The 16,690-nt window shown below is 40.7% G+C and overlaps 1 protein-coding gene across 4 annotated transcripts in view; it reads left to right on the forward strand.

Annotated features, from left to right (window-relative positions):
* Positions 1–16,690, forward strand: part of LOC131200078 (WD repeat-containing protein 64-like) — a 52,201-nt gene that overhangs the window by 18,298 nt on the left and 17,213 nt on the right. For 3 of the 4 annotated variants that reach the window (XM_058186443.1, XM_058186446.1, XM_058186447.1), the window contains exons 13-19: positions 803–1,046; positions 5,268–5,370; positions 5,454–5,605; positions 12,694–12,799; positions 14,673–14,779; positions 14,871–14,950; positions 15,042–15,096. In XM_058186443.1, coding sequence (XP_058042426.1) covers positions 803–1,046; positions 5,268–5,370; positions 5,454–5,605; positions 12,694–12,799; positions 14,673–14,779; positions 14,871–14,950; positions 15,042–15,096 — 847 coding nt within the window. The remainder of the gene's footprint in view (positions 1–802; positions 1,047–5,267; positions 5,371–5,453; positions 5,606–12,693; positions 12,800–14,672; positions 14,780–14,870; positions 14,951–15,041; positions 15,097–16,690) is intronic. The other variant, XM_058186445.1, reaches the window with a different exon arrangement.

The following is a 16,690-nucleotide window of genomic DNA, read 5'->3' on the forward strand; positions in this document are numbered from 1 at the left end:
GAATGGGGATTTTGCAGTATCCTTCCCCCAGGAGTGGGGAGGGAATGAAGATTTTGCAGTATCCTTCCCCTGCCACACCCACCAAGCCACGCCCACAGAACTGTTAGTAAAAAAAATTGGATTTCACCACTGGACCATATAAATAGATTTTCTCCATAAAGATCTATCCAAAAGATTTCTCCATAAACATCTGATCTTTCAAGTCTTCCACCAGTCCATCCATCATTACTGTTACCAAGTCACTCCCTGCTGTTCAGCCTCTTCTTCTCTTCTCTTTCCTTTCACTTTCCCAGCATTAGAACCTTCTCTAGAGAGAGAGATCTGTGAGTAATGGGTCCAAAATAGGGTAATTTGAGCTTGCCTTTGGTCAATCAAGTCCTTTATATAATACTTAGGTATAAGATGGAAAAGGTGTAGATTAAGCTTTCAGTCTTAGCTAGTATATTGAGACATACTTCCAATTTTCTTTGTTTAATTAATTTGTATCCCGCCTTTATTTTTACAAAGGGTGAAGGCACGTTGGATATGTTTGTTGTATTAACATATCCAACATGCCTTCATCCTCCTATTTTCCCCCCAACAACCCTGTGAGATGAGTTGGACTAAGAAAGAGTGGCTGACCTGAGGTCACTCAGCTGGTTATCATGGGCTAGAACTCATGGTCTCCTGATTTCCTAGCTTGGTGCCTTCAAACTAACTCTCATAATTAAAAAAAAATCAATGAATATTCACTCTGTATAAGAACGTTGTAGTCTAAATCCTGTGTAGGAATTTTTTACTGAATTCTCATATCCTTCTACAGGTTGCATTATGGGAGCTACAAATGTTGAGCAACAAATGAGAGAAATAAAAGAAAATAAGAAAGATTCAAAGACGAAGAAAGCACAGGAAATGCTAGGAACTCCCTCCCAGAGAGCTGAAGGGGATCAGATTATTTTTCGGGTTCATAAAGGAGTCAAAACATTTGCAGTTAGTAAAAAGAATAATGCCATAGTAACCGGCGGGATGGATCGAATTATTCGAATATGGAATCCATACATGCCTGGGTAAGATACTGCAACTATTCTTCCACTGCTCTATTATAGTCCTTAGCCAACTATTAGTTATTTTAAATGCATATGGTGCTATTTTTATTTAGGATATATATGCCTGAATTAGTATGATTCGTAAAGAAAAAATTAGAACAGATGAGTTCCTAATTCACAGTTAGCTTAATACCCCTTTAAGAGGTACTATAGTTATGGAAGGAGTGGATAATATTTTTCTTGTCATCAATGATATAAATAAATCTAAGGGTTTTTTATTATTTATTCATTATTCTTTAGATTTTCATTAGATTTCTAAAGGAGCCCGTGGCAAAATAGGATTTGTTGTAAGGAACAAAATCAGCTCTCCATTACCTTTTCTATTCTCACTCATAACACTCTCCTACTAAGAATTTATTAGTTTCATTTTCCCCTCCCTTGACTGTGAAAAATAGAAAGATATGCCACAATCGTCCAACACTGGTTTGTCTTTTGGGACCATTGAAATATAGCTGCCTCTTCATGATATCTTTAAAAGTATTACCTTAAGGCAGGTTTCCTAGTAATACATTTCAGAGATCTCTTGGTCTTTGAAGAGTGATTGTTTTGCATTTTTCCAACCTTCCCACAAATTAATAATATTTTTGAAGATGCAATTCAAAACTGAATCAGATGAAATTATTTTTGTTGTAGATATTTATAAATCTACCGTATTTCCCCAAAAATACGACCTACTCCAAAAGCTTAATTTTTACATGTGCGCCCAATATAAGCCTTACCCCCAAAATAAGCCCTAGTTAAGACCCCGCCCATTCCGGGTTGCATGGGGTGGGGCAAGGCGCACAGATAAAAATTAAACTAGGGTGGGGATGGAGGGTTGTGAAGCTTCCTTACTTACCAAGCCTCGCACACCCCGACACCTGCCTCGCTTTGCAGGCCCACTTCTTCTGTGGTCGCTTGCCACCGCTCACGTGTGTCGCCCTCTGGCTTCCGTTTTGCCATAAGAGGCCTTCTGGAAATGCCTCTGCAGCCGATAAATGGGCTCCAGATTGATGCATGTGATCCAGAGCTCTGTTATCAGCTTCAGAGCGCTTTCCGGAAGGCATCTGATAGCAAAATGGAAGCCAGATGGTGCTGCATGTATCAATCCGGAGCCTGTTTCTCAGCTGACGGCGAAATGGAGGCCGGGGATGATGCACACAAGCGGTAGCAACTGGCTGAAGAAGGCCGGCAGCAGGTTCCTGCAGGGTGGGGCTGTTGGTGCCGCCGCCACGAGGTGAGTCATTAATTATACATTGCCCAAAAATAAGACATGGTGCCTTTTTTGGTGGCAAAAAAAATATAAGACCAGGTCTTATTTTTGGGAAAACACAGGTATATTTATAGCCATGATGTCCAGCTAATTGTCAGGAGTCAAAAATGACTTGAAACATCAAATAAATTTGTTGTTGTTGTTAGTTGCGAAGTTCGTGTCCGACCCATCGTGACCCCATGGACAATGTTTCTCGAGGCCTTCCTGTCCTCTACCATCCTCTGGAGTCCATTTAAGCTCACGCCTACTGCTTCAGTGACTCCATCCAGCCACCTTGTTCTCTGTCATCCCCTTCTTCTTTTGCCCTCAACCTTTCCCAGCATTAGGCTATTCTCCAGTGAGTCTTTCCTTCTCATTAGGTGGCCAAAGTATTTGAGTTTCATCTTCAGGATCTGGCCTTCTAAAGAGCAGTCAGGGTTGATCTCCCCTAGGACTGACTAGTTTGATCGGCTTGCAGTCCAAGGGACTCGCAGGAGTCTTCTCCAGCACCATGGTTCAAAGGCCTCAATTCTTTGGCACTCGGTCTTTCTTATCGTCCAACTTTCACAGCCATACATTGCAACTGGGAAAACCATAGCTTTGACTATATGCACTTTTGTTGGCAGGGTGATGTCTCTGCTTTTTAGTATGCTGTCTATATTTGCCATAGCTTTCCTCCCTAGGAGCAAGTGTCTTTTAATTTCTTGGCTGCAGTCCCCATCTGCGGTGATCTTGGAGCCCAGAAAAATAATCAAATAATTTTTTATTTTATTTTATTTTATTTTATTTATTTATTTTGTTAAACACAACAGTATATGTAAGTATAAGCATGAAATAACCATACAAATTGGATACCATCAAGGGGAACATTAGGACAGGAACGGTAGGCATGCTGGTGCTCTTATGCACGCCCCTTACAGACCTCTTAGGAATGGAGTGAGGTCAACAGTAGATAGTCTTAAAGCTTTGGGGATTTTGGGAAGAGACTACAGAGTCAGGTAGTGCATTCCAGGCATTAACAACTCTGTTACTGAAGTCATATTTTCTGCAATCAAGATTGGAACGGTTCACATTAAGCTTAAATCTATTGTGTGCTCGTGTATTGTTGCGATTGAAGCTGAAGTAGTCTTCAACAGGAAGGACATTGTAGCAGATGATTTTATGGGTTATATTCAGGTCATGCCGAAGGCAGCGGAGTTCTAAATTTTCTAAACCCAGGATTTCAAGTTTGGTGGCATAAGGTATTTTGTTGTGATCAGTGGAGTGGAGAACTATTTCTGGACACATTCAATTGTATTAATGTCCAAAATGAGGTGTGGGTTCCAGACAGGCGAGCTGTATTCGAGAATTGGTCTAGCAAATGTTTTGTATGCTCTGGTTAGTAGTGTAATCTTTCTGGAGAAGAAGCTACGCAAGATTAAGTTTACAACTCTTAAAACCTTTTTGGCAATGTAGTTGCAGTGGGCTTTGGCACTTAGATCGTTTGATATGAAAACTCCAAGGTCTTTGACAGGGTGAGTGTCATCTACAAGGTAATGTCCATCAAGCTTGTATTTAGTGTTCTGATTCTTTTTTCCAATGTGTAAGACAGAGCATTTGCTGGTTGAGATTTGGAGTTGCCAAATTTTTGACCATTCCGACACAAAGTCAAGATCTTTTTGAAGGGCAGCCGCATTGTTGGTGGTGTTAAATAGTTTAACATCATCGGCGAAGAGAACACAATTACTTATAATATGGTCACAGAGGTTGTTAATGTATAATATGAAGAGTGTTGGTCCTAGAACGCTGCCTTGGGGGAAACCGCTATTGACAGGAGCGGGATTTGATAGGGCACTGCCTATTTTGACCACTTAGAATAGAATAGAATAGAATTTTTTATTGGCCAAGTGTGATTGGACACACGAGGAATTTGTCTTGGTAAAAGAAAAGATACGTTCATCAAGGTGCAACATTTACAACACAAATGATGGTCAATATATCAATATAAATCATAAGGATTGCCAGCAACAAAGTTACAGTCATACAGTCATAAGTGGAAAGAGATTGGTGATGGGAACGATGAGAAGATTAATAGTAGTGCAGATTCAGTAAATAGTTTGACAGTGTTGAGGGAATTATTTGTTTAGCAGAGTGATGGCCTTTGGGAAAAAACTGTTCTTGTGTCTAGTTGTTCTGGTGTGCAGTGCTCTATAGCGTCGTTTTGAGGTTGTCGTTTTAACTTGTTGTCTGTTTGACTGTTACGCTGTTATCCAATTATGGAGGGGTCCGGAGATGCCATAGGATTTAAGTTTTAGAAGAAGTTTGTCATGTACCACTGAATCAAAAGCTTTACAGAAGTCTATGTAAATTGCATCTATTGCTTTGCCCTGGTCAAGATTTGTAGTCCATATGTTTTTGCAGTGAAGAAGTTGTAAATTACAGGATAATTTTTTTCTAAAACCAAATTGTTTATTAGAGAGTAGGTTGTTTGTTTCAAGGTGAAGGATGATGGATTGGTTGATGATTGATTCCATTACTTTGCAGGTGACGCAGCGTAAACAAATTTTTTTGTAATTTTCAACTAGACTGGGGTCTCCTTTTTTGAAGGTAGGGATGACCGTGGCTAGTGACCATAGTTTGGGAAGGGAGCCTGAAAGATTTTTCAAAGATTATGCTTAGGGGTTTTGCTATAACAGTGGAAAGCTTTTTTAAGAAGTATGCACAAGACCATCAGGTCCAATAGATAGAGATGGTTTCAGTTTGCGAAGGGCCTTTTCAGCATTATCTTCTGTGAAATCTATTTGTGTTAGATCATTGTAATCATTGTTGGTACAACTGGGGAATTTTAGGTATGAGCCATTACTGTTAACAAAGACAAATAAATAAACTACCATTATTACTGGTTCATTGTAGTATAAACTTCGTTATGTGTTTCTAATTGGTCAAGATTTAATGTTCTCGCTGAATTTCAGAAGACCCACAGGCATGCTCAAAAGTCATATGGCTCCTATTTTCTATGTGTACATATCTGAGGAGGATAAAATATTTTCCATATCAACAGACAACACAGTTAAGGTCTGTCTTTTTCATATTTCAAATTATATATATTTTTTATCCTAGTTCTTTCTCTTTAATATAACACAATTCTTTCCTTGCAGATATGGGATATAGAAGATCAGACTTGCTTATTCACTGCTTGTTCAAAAAACAATGGAATTAAAGGAGAGATTACTACTTGCCATTATATATCTGGCACTCGATCACTCTGTGTTGCCACAGATACACTGGCTATTCTTCACCTAAGATTAAGGTAAAGTACAAGGCAACATAATCAGAGCTCTTGATGTTTAGACAGATCCAAGAATTGCATTTATGGAAACCCCAAAATGTAAGAAATTGCTGAAAAAATTCTAGGATTTATTGAAACAGTGTGATTATTATGTTGGGACAGTTCAAGAGAATACTTGCAATGTTGTGGCATTTATTAGGATTGCACTCTTAAGCAAAATATTACAAGGAAATAACATTTTGTAAAATCTAGATGAACATTTACAGTAATTTCAAATAACTACTAATGTGATTTTTGGATTAGCTTGTTGGAATCTATTAAAATCTGTAACTTAAGAAATTTTCATTACTAGAGCATGTCATTATGGTGTTACTTCTGTTTCAGGATAAGTAATCTCTAAATTTCCAATATTGTATTGCAATGCTGAATCAGGCTTAGAGAAATTGACATTCATATGCTTTAATTAACATATGTGCACATATTAAATTAATACATATCAGGAGTGTTAGGAACCATAGAGGAAAAGTGATATCCAAATATATGTAGGCACTCTTGGGAGTACCAAACTGTTTATGTAATATCAGTTTTATGTTTAGATACAGGAGTGACATTAATTAAACCTGAAATACAGCTTTTAGTTAATTTTTACTTCAAAAGACTTTGTTTAAAGATTTTATTTCCTTTATAATTTCAGATTCATTCAGAGAAAAATGTAATTTCAATTTAATTCTACCGAGTGAAAAATTAGCTTCAATTAATGAAAGTAAACTACAATAAGTCTAAACGATTACACATTCAAATACGTGCTATTATAGTCTTAAATCAAAATATAACCAAAAATGCAATCAGTAGAAATGAATAAAGCAAATCAAAATTAAGACTTCAGCAATAGGATATTCAGCAATTCAGGTTTGATGAATGCTTGTTGCCCAAAGAATAGCCAACAAGCTATATAAATGTTTGTTCTAGTGTTCTGTTTGTCAGTTTATGTCAGAATAAAACTTACAATGTGAGAGCATATGGTCAGTCAACTTGCTCTCCTCTGTTTCACATAGGGATAAATTTGGGGAGCTAAAACATTATTCTATTTACTTTGTAAAATTGCCAGTGGGAATGAATTGAAAAGGATACCGGTGGATGCCCAGTGATCTCTGGAATGAGTTAGTTTAGATCAAGGGTCTCCAACTGTAGCAACTTTAAGCCTGGCGGACTTCAACTCCCAGAATTCCCCAGCCAGCAAACCATGGAATTCTGGGAGTTGAAGTCCGCCAGGCTTAAAGTTGTCAAGGTTGGAGATCTCTGGTTTAGATAATCTGCAGGGGACTTCATTGTTTGAAATAAGTCAAATTAAATTTCTACATGTTCAATTCACTTCTCTTATAACACCTACAGTTTTTAAAAGCCAGAAAACAGTTCTGGGAAAAAATCAATGACATAATATTTTCTTGTGATATTTTTCCAACCTGTATGTATTTCTACATCTGTATGTGACTAATGAAAGTAGCCTTAGCCAAGCAAAGAGAATAGTGTGTTATCTAAAGAGATTATATAAAGAATACTACACATTGAAAAAATGGGGGCACAATGGCTTAGCGCTGAAAAATGCTGAGCTTGTCAGCTAGAAATTCTGGCTTTGAGACCTGAGTGCTGTGCAACTCCTGTTCCTTGCTCCAGCTCCTGCCCTGCTTAGTAGTTCGAAAGCATGAAAATGTGAGTAGATTAAGAGGTACGATATTCAGTGGGGGGGATAATAGCATTCCATGTACATTGGTTGACCACATGACCATGGAAATTGTCTTGGGACAATGGTAGCTCCCTTGGTTAAGAAACAAAGATGAGCACCACTTCATAGAGTCAGACACAACTGGACAGGGGAAACCTTTACCCTTTTACATATTGATTATAATAATAATTTTACAATGGCTAAATGTTATATTTATCTTTGGTTACTGAAATTAAAAAAAACCCTATTATGGGTTATTTCATAATTCTTAAATATAGGAAAGTTTTAATGTGTCCTGTTCTGATCTGCAGTTTTAGAAGATTAATACAGAAGTCAAGACAGGGACGTGTATCCTGGTGAATATAGAGAAATGCAGACTTCACTTCCTACTATTTTGTTAATTTTATAGATACATAAAGTTTATCTTGACACTAAGATTGAAGAATAGAATAGAATAGAATAGAATAGAATAGAATAGAATTCTTTATTGGCCAAATATAATTGGATACACACGGATTTTGTCTTTGGTGCATAAGCTCCCAATGTACACACATACAACAACTTTATTTAGAGATACTAAATTCAACAAAACATACTTATTAAGATTAGTATATTAATAAATTTGTTGGACAGTTATTCAGGAAAAGGATGATCAAAAATTGGGCTTTGGAGGATAGATTTCATTTTTGAATAGTTGGACTGCTATTGATTTGTACAGTTTGATGTACTGTAGTGGTAGCTTTTCCTTTTAATTATAGTGTTATGTATTAATGCTGTACCTTTAAATATTTGAGCGGGAAATCAGCACGTTGCTGATTGGTCAAAACCTCCAACAGAACTATATAAAAGGAGAGGGTTTTCGCCCAGCCGGTTGCTGGGTTCACCCTATATTAAAGAGCTGTTGTCACTACCCTGGTCTCCAGCCTCGTTACTTCCCGAACATAACATTGGCGACGAGGATGGGATCTCGAGGTTAAGGAGAACCAGAACCGAGCTGAAGCACGCTAGTTCCGAACCCAGCAAACTCAGGGCAGAAACGCGGAAATGGCAAACACGCCACCCGCACCGTACAACCCGGTCAAGGAGAAATGGGGAACGTATATGACCCGTTTCGAAAGCTTTCTAGAAGCCAACGAACTACAGGGGATCCCGGATAACCGCAAACGGGCTTACTTCTTAAGCCATTGTGGGCCGGAGGTCATCGAGATTGCGGAAGCCCTGGCAGAGCCAACGCCGATACAATCGGTATCGTGGCCGACTCTGCAGACTTTGCTGAAGAACCATTTCGCCGGCGCCGTCCAAATCGTCAGCGGTTTGAATTCGGAGAACGTAGACAGATGGAGGCGAGTCCATCGGCGACTACATGGCCGCTTTAAGAAGAGCGCCCAAGGACTGCGGATACGAGACCTGGGCGAGGTGCTACTCGAGCAACTCATCCGAGGGGTCAAGGACATCCGCTCACGGCGGCTGCTAGCCAGAGCAACCTGACACTAGCCAACGCCTGGACGAAGCCAGAGCACATGAAATGTCTACTAAAGCAGCAGAGACACTGCAAAAGCCTCTTCAATCCAAGGCGAGCTCAAAGCCAACGCCAGTACACCAGGAGGAGATTCAGTCCGAATCCGACGGTGAGGCGAGGAGGAGGAAGGGTCTGCCGGACCGAGAAACGCGACATTGAGGACCGTGACGACGCGGAAGCTGCGGAGGGCAACATCAGCGCCAACGCTGCAGGTTTAAAGACGCAACATGCCGGCGGTGTGGGAAGAAAGGGCACTTAGCTCAGGTTTGCAGAGCGGCCCAACCTTCCGCCGAAAATTCAAATCGCCAATCAAGCGCTGAATCGGGCGGCCCGCGATTGGTTCAAACAAGAAAGGCGCGAAGTCTAACCAAACGACTGTCATTATAGGCCGCCTCAACCAAAGTGGAAAGAAGATTTTCACAAAGCCCAAGATCGAGGGAGTTGCAGGCTTGAAGTAGACACGGGATCAGCGATCACCATCATGTCCTGGGACACTCTGGCGAAGTCGCTGCCGTCCGTCGCAAGCGCCACCTGCAAGCACAACGGCCACGAGTGCACGACTACCAGGGAATCGCATCCCTGTTCGAGGACCACCTCCGTCCGAGTCGAGTATGGTCCACATAAAAAGACCCTGCCCATCACGATCGTCGAAGGAACTCTGCCCAGTCTGTTGGGACTAGACTGGTTTCGTGCCCTGGGCATGGGAGTGACTGGCATCTACCGAAGTGACTGTAACCTGAAAGACATTCTCTTTAACGAGTTCGAAGATGTCTTCAAGGACTGCCTGGGCAAGTACAAAGGGACCCCTATTTCCTTCAACTTAGACCCCCAGGTAGCCCCCATTAGGCTTAAGGCGAGGAGAGTCCTTTGCCCTAAAACCAAAATTGATAAGGAGCTGGATAAGCTCATAAATCAGGGATTTTGGTGCCAGTCGATCACGCAAAGTGGGAGACGCCAATCGTCACCCCATAAAACCGGACGGGTCAATTAGAATTTGCGCTGACTACAAGGCGACGCTAACAAAGCCTTACAGAAAAGCGCTTACCCGGTTCCCGTGGTGCAACACTTATTGCACTCTTGGGGCAAGGGCAAGTCTTTGCAAAGTTAGACTTGGCCCAAGCCTACCAACAACTGCCAGTAGACGCCCGCACAGCCAAGCCCAAACGATTGTACGCACAGGGGTGCCTTCAAGTGCACCGATTGCAATTTGGGGTCAGTGTGGCACCAGGGTTGTTCCAAAACCTGATGGAACGACTACTGCAGGGCTCCCAGGGTAGTTCCTTACTTGATGATGTCCTAATTTCAGGGAAAACATGGAGGAATTGGGGAGCGGTTAAGAAAGGTCTTGAGCATTTTCCGGACAGCCGGATTAAAAGTCAAGACAAACAAATGCCAGATAGGGGTCGAATCCGTCGATTTCTTGGGCTACCGGATAGACAAGAAAGGAATTCACCCTACTGAGAGCAAGGTTAAGGCAATTAGGAAGGCTCCAGCGCCCAAAAACAAAGCAGAGCTGCAGGCATTCCTGGATTGGTTAATTTTACGCGGTCTTTTAAAGAACAAAGCAACCGTTGGAACCGCTGCATAGGCTCTTAGGAAAAATACTGTTTGGTCTTGGGGAAAGTCAGAAAATAGGGCTTTTGAAGCAGTAAAGAACCTGCTCTCAAGTGATAGCCTGCTCATCCAATATCACGACTCATTACCCCTAGTGCTGGTTTGCGACACCTCCCTTATGGGGTGGGGCTGTACTCAGCCATAGACTTCAAACGCACAGAAGCCCCTATAGCGTTCTATTCGAGAACGATGTCCTCCCCAGAGAGGAACTACAGCCAATTAGACAAAGAAGCACTAGCCATTGTGTCAGGGGTCAAAAATTCCACGAGTATGTCTTTGGGCGGAATTTTGAAATCGTGACTGACCACAGACCGCTACTAGGAATACTGGCTGGCGATCGCCCAACGCCTGTGGCACTTTCGCCACGCTTGACCCGATGGACTATATTCTTAGCCGCTTATTATACAAGCTGCAGCATCGACCAGGAAAAGAAGTGGGGCATGCTGACGCTTAGCCGATGCCCACTACCAGGGGCGATCAAGACCCCACTCCGGGACACCCATCCTACTTATTGACTCTTTGGACTCTGGCCCAGTCACATCTAAGGAAGTGGCTCGGGCATCATACCGGGACATTGTGTTAAGGACTGTACTCGGTTGGGTACAGAGAGGGTGGCCCGCGCCGGCGAAAGGTTCAAAGAATTTGTTAAAAACGAGATGAGCTCTCGGCTCAAGGGGGTGCCTGTTATGGGGTGATCGTGTAATAATTCCTGAAAAGTTAAGGGAAAGGTATTGGACCTCCTCCACGAGGTCACCCAGGGATCGTAAGGATGAAGGGTTAGCCAGAAGCTATGTATGGTGGCCACTCATGGACGAGAGATTGCTGAGAGGGTAGGGAAATGCCAGGCTTGCCAAGAGTCCAGACCTCTACCCCAACGGCCCCAGTCAGAGAATGGGAAAAGCCCCAAGGGCCCTGGTCAAGAATCCACATTGATTTTGCTGGCCCTTTCACGGCCAAACATTCCTAGTGGTTGTGGATGCATTTTCTAAATGGTTGGAGATCATAATCATGAAATCCACTACGGCCGAAGCAGTAATCGCAACCCTGCGCCACCTATTCGCAACTCACGGGTTGCCGGACACTCTGGTGTCCGACAATGGGCCCCAATTCACGGCAGCCCAATTTGAAGAATACCTGGCAGAGGAGGGGATCCGACATGCCCTCTCTGCGCCTTTCCACCCCGCGCCGAATGGTTTTGCAGAGCGCCCGTCCGAGCGCTAAGGAGGCATTGCCCAGGCTCAAGCCAGGTGACTGGCAAACAAAAATAGACTTTTTCCTAGCCGCCCAGCACAGAACCCCAAGCACGGCCACCGGGAAAAGCCCAGCCGAATTGCTAATGGGACGGAAACTCCGGTGCCCACTTGACCGCTTGAACCCCCATTACACACCCGAGGGTTACAAGGAAAACTAGAAAAGACAAGGAAATGAGCATAGGCGACCGGTGTGGGCCCGAAACTATGGGGACGGCCCTAGTTGGTTCGCAGGACAAATAACAAAGATAACTGGCCAAAATCATACGTGGTAGAGCTACCAGACAACCGAGTGTGGAGGCGCCACATAGATCAGTTAAGGAAACGAATAACCGATCAAACCAACCAAATGAAACATATCATGACCAATACCAATTTGATTCCACAGCTGACAATGACCCGGGAGGCGCAAGACTTAGCTGAGGTCCCAGAGTTCCAGCGACGCCATCAGGTTCCCGAGGGAAACAGCAGGAAATTAAAAAGTAATCCAAGGCCGATGGCCAAGAAAAGAGTCAGCCAATAATGAGCCTGGCCCAGAGAAAGAGCTGGGAGGAGAAAACAGCCCCTCCGACCAGCTCAAAACACCACCAGAACTGAACCGCGAGGTCAGAAAGAACTAGGAGACGCCAGGTTATTTGCGTGACTACGTCGAAAAATAACATGTAAATATTTATGTAAATAGAGGCAAAGTGTTTTCTGGGAGGGGAGGAGTGTTATGTATTAATGCTGTACCTTTAAATATTTGAGCGGGAAATCAGCACGTTGCTGATTGGTCAAAACCTCCAACAGAACTATATAAAAGGAGAGGGTTTTCGCCCAGCCGGTTGCTGGGTTCACCCTATATTAAAGAGCTGTTGTCACTACCCTGGTCTCCAGCCTCGTTACTTCCCGAACATAACATATAGAATAGTGCATTTATGTATATTTTGCTAATTAAGCATTAGCAGCAAGACAAATAACATTTTAATTGATTGATAATTTGATTCTGTTGTTGTCTCTAAAGTAGATCAGCTCCAGATCTTTATGTAGTAACTTCCCATAAAAAACCAGTTTTGTGCTGCAAATTCAACAAAGTGTTCAGGCATGTTGTGAGCTGCTCTGAAGATTCTGTAAGTGAAATTATAATTTTAAAATTCTCTTCAGTTTTATAATTAATCTATTTACAATCTTCAGAATTCCGAGTTTCTTTCTTTTAGATATGAAGTGAATTATGATTCGAGATTGGACCTTCTCAAAATTCCTTGCCAAAAGGCATGGTAAAAATCGCTTTTAAAAAAGATTTTACATATTAACGGAGAATGCAGTTATCTCTACTTACTCTTAGTGTCTCTATATGCCTTTCATGATCAAATGCTTCTAAATAAATACTTAAATCAAGACTCAGGGCCGCGGTGTGGCTCAGGCTGTAAGAAGCCTGTTATTAAAACACAGCTGCCTGCAATTACTGTAGGTTCTAGTCCCACCAGGTCCAAGGTTGACTCAGCCTTCCATCCTTTATAAGGTAGGTAAAATGAGGACCCAGATTGTTGGGGGGGCAATAAGTTGACTTTGTAAAATATACAAATAGAATGAGACTATTGCCTTACACACTGTAAGCCACCCTGAGTCTTCGGAGAAGGGTGGGGTATAAATGTAAATAAAAAAAAAAAGACAAGATGTCATACATGTGCTTCCAAAAGCATTCGCTCATTGTGTGTGATTGATCAGTGTTTCTCAACCTCAGCAACTTTAAGAGTCACTTTGTGAGAGATGTGCAGTTGTATAAATGTGACAAATAAATAGTGTGGAATAACTAGCATGTTGAAGTCCACTTTTGTTAAAGTTGTAGAGGCTGAGAAACACTCCTTTAAATACACTCTATGTTATGAAATGGCGTCCCACGAAACAAGACTTCCTGTGTATTTGTTTAGATTGCAGAGTTTTATAGCCAATCATATATATTTCTTCATTTTCTTCTTCTTCCTCATCATCTTCTTCCTCCTCCTCCTCCTCCTTCTCCTTTGTCATCAATAAGGCTTACTCTCAGATAAGCTGAGGTTAGGTTGCTGCTTAAAACCAAGCAATTTAAAAATAACCTAAAATTAAGGAGGAATTTCCTAACAGTAAAAACAATTAATCAATAGAATGGCTTGCCATCAGTAATTGTGGATGCTTTTAAGAATAGACTGGAAAACCATTTGTCTGAAATGGTATAGGGTCTCAGCCTGAGCAGGGGGTTGGACTACCAAGGTCCCTTCCTCCTATTCGTATTCCTATTCCTATTCCTATTCCTATTCCTATTCTTTCTATGTTTTACAGTGCAAACTTCTGCCTATCTACTCTTATTGAAGTTAATAAAACTTAATCATCAATAAATTAGCCTCAAATCTCATTATCTCATCCCTTATTTGTTAAATGTTTATTATTATTATTATTACTATTATTATTATTATTATTATTATTAATAATAATAATAATAATAGTAGTTGTTGTTGTTTATTATTTGTTTATTAAATTTGTTTGCTTCCCATCTTGCTGCAAGGCGACTCTTGATATCAGTATATTTTGAAAACTGCTCAGTGCACTTTAATTTCTGAACAAAGTTTTTATGCTGTCTGCTACATCTGTTTGCTGGAGCTGTGTGGGCTTCAAACATAATTCAGTAGAAAATCATGTGTAAGCAGAAATATCCTGTCCCTCTGCTCTTCATTAAAGAAGCTCCATTTCCTGGGTCCTACAAGATGACAATTTAATCAATGGGACTTGCAGCATGCCACTCTTGTCAGATTGTGTGGGATGGAAAGAAAAGATGAGGGATAGGCTGTTCTTAGATGACCAGACCCTGTGCCATGAGGAGTTTTATAGGTGACAACCAGCACTTTGAATTTCATCCAAAAAATCTACTGGCAGAGCAGCTTGTAGAACAGATTTCTCTGTAAGATACTTGTTTTAGTACCATGGCAGTAGTGTTTTGATATATGTCCCTTTTTTCCTTCTTTTAAGGTGGTCAAGGTCTGGGATTTCGAAAGTGGAAAGCCTATATTTGAATTTGGCAATGCTCATGGTGATTCTGCCATTACATGCCTCACATTTGATTTTAGTGGAAGAAGGTACATTTGGAGAGTTTCAGTGTGTGAGAAGGGCTGTGATATTTTTTACACATTGCTAAAGAAATAATTAGACATTGCAATAATGTTTCAGACTAATTACTGGAGGAAAAGATGGCTGCTTGAAAATATGGAATTATAATAATGGACAATGTCTTCACACTTTGAAAAAGGGTAAGCAGATCATTGACTGGATTATCTAAACATTCATTTCAAGAAGGGGGAAAAAATTACAAGTCCAGCATTATATTTTTCTTCTGTACAGAAGACAGATGTGATGAAGTTCGCGACTGTGCTTATGCGGAGATCAACAAAAATGAGTAAGTTATCCATATTTGTCATAACGTGTGACATTTTAGGGTAGGAAAGGCTAATGAAAACAATATGGGTTGGTTTGGTTTTTTGTGGGGCAGGTTCATATAAACAGGCCTCTTCTTGAAAAAATAAGTTTCAATCCATCACATTGTTTTAGCAGATGACATAGGAAAGATCTCATACATTTCCCTAATGTTAGGGATGTATCTGAGTCTTCAAGTTCAGAAAAATAGGTATTTTGATTGTTGAGGTATTTTATTACTTCAAGGATATAGAGTAGTGCTGGAGAGGGGAATAAATAGCTTGGCTTGCTCTTGTCTTTAGCAATTAAATATGCAGAAATAAGCATGTAAAACTTAATGGCATGAAGGTACAGTTTCATACATACAAAATCCTGTTAAAAGTATTCAATGGTCATTCAGAAACTGATACATATTGAAGACAATTTTTGATTGTTAAAACTTGGGGGGAAATCTAAAAAATGAAGCCTCTTACAATAACAAAGAATGAATGAAAATTTTGAAAGTGTACTGTTCAAAATACAAACTCCATTCTGCAGCATGACAACTATAGTCTGAACTGGAGAAAAAGATCTTTTTAGCTCAGCTGAGCTGAAAGTGAATGAATTCCTTGAAAAATTAGGGACAACTGAAGATTACACCTATATTTAAAAATTAGTAATAGATCATTCAACTCACTGACAGTTTAATAGCATAATTAATTTGATTTAATTAATTTAATATCAAACAGGATTTGATATAGGCAACGCTACATCAAATCCTGTTCCTGTCAAAAGTGGCGTTCCCCAAGGTAATGTTCTTGGACCAACACTCTTCATACTATACATAAATGATCTCTGTGACCTCATCTCAAGTTATTGTGTTCTCTTTGCTGATGATGTCAAACTATTTAATACCACTAATAATACTTCTACCCTTCAAGAAGATCTTGACTTAATTTCTGATTGGTCTAAAACTTGGCAACTCCAAATCTCAACCAGCAAATGCTCAGTCTTACATATTGGAAAAAAGAACCCTAACATCAAGTACAAACTTAATGGACATTACCTAACTGATGACCCCCACCCTGTCAAAGATCTTGGAGTTCTCATATCAAATGACCTTAATGCCAAAGCCCACTGCAGCTACATAGCAAAAAAGGCCCTAAGAATTGTAAACCTAATTCTATGCAGCTTCTTTTCTAAAAACTCTACACTACTAACCAGAGCATACAAAACATTTGCCAGACCTATTCTTGAATACAGCTCATCCGTCTGGAACCCATACCTCATCTCTGACATAAATACAATAGAACGAGTCCAGAAATATTTCACTAGAAGAGTTCTTCACTCCTCCGAAAACAACAAAATACCTTATACCAACAGACTTGAAATCCTGGGATTAGAAAACTTACAACTCCGTCGACTCCGACATGACCTGTGTTTAACACACAAAATCATCTATAGCAATATCCTTCCTATAAAAGACTACTTCAGCTTCAATCGCAATATTACAAGAGCAAAAAATAGATTCAAGCTAAATGTCAACCGCTTCAAACTTGATTGCAGAAAATATGACTTCTGTAACAGAGTTGTTAATG

Source organism: Ahaetulla prasina, chromosome 5 (assembly GCF_028640845.1).
Source record: "Ahaetulla prasina isolate Xishuangbanna chromosome 5, ASM2864084v1, whole genome shotgun sequence".
In the NCBI taxonomy this organism is placed as follows: Eukaryota; Metazoa; Chordata; class Lepidosauria; order Squamata; family Colubridae; genus Ahaetulla; species Ahaetulla prasina.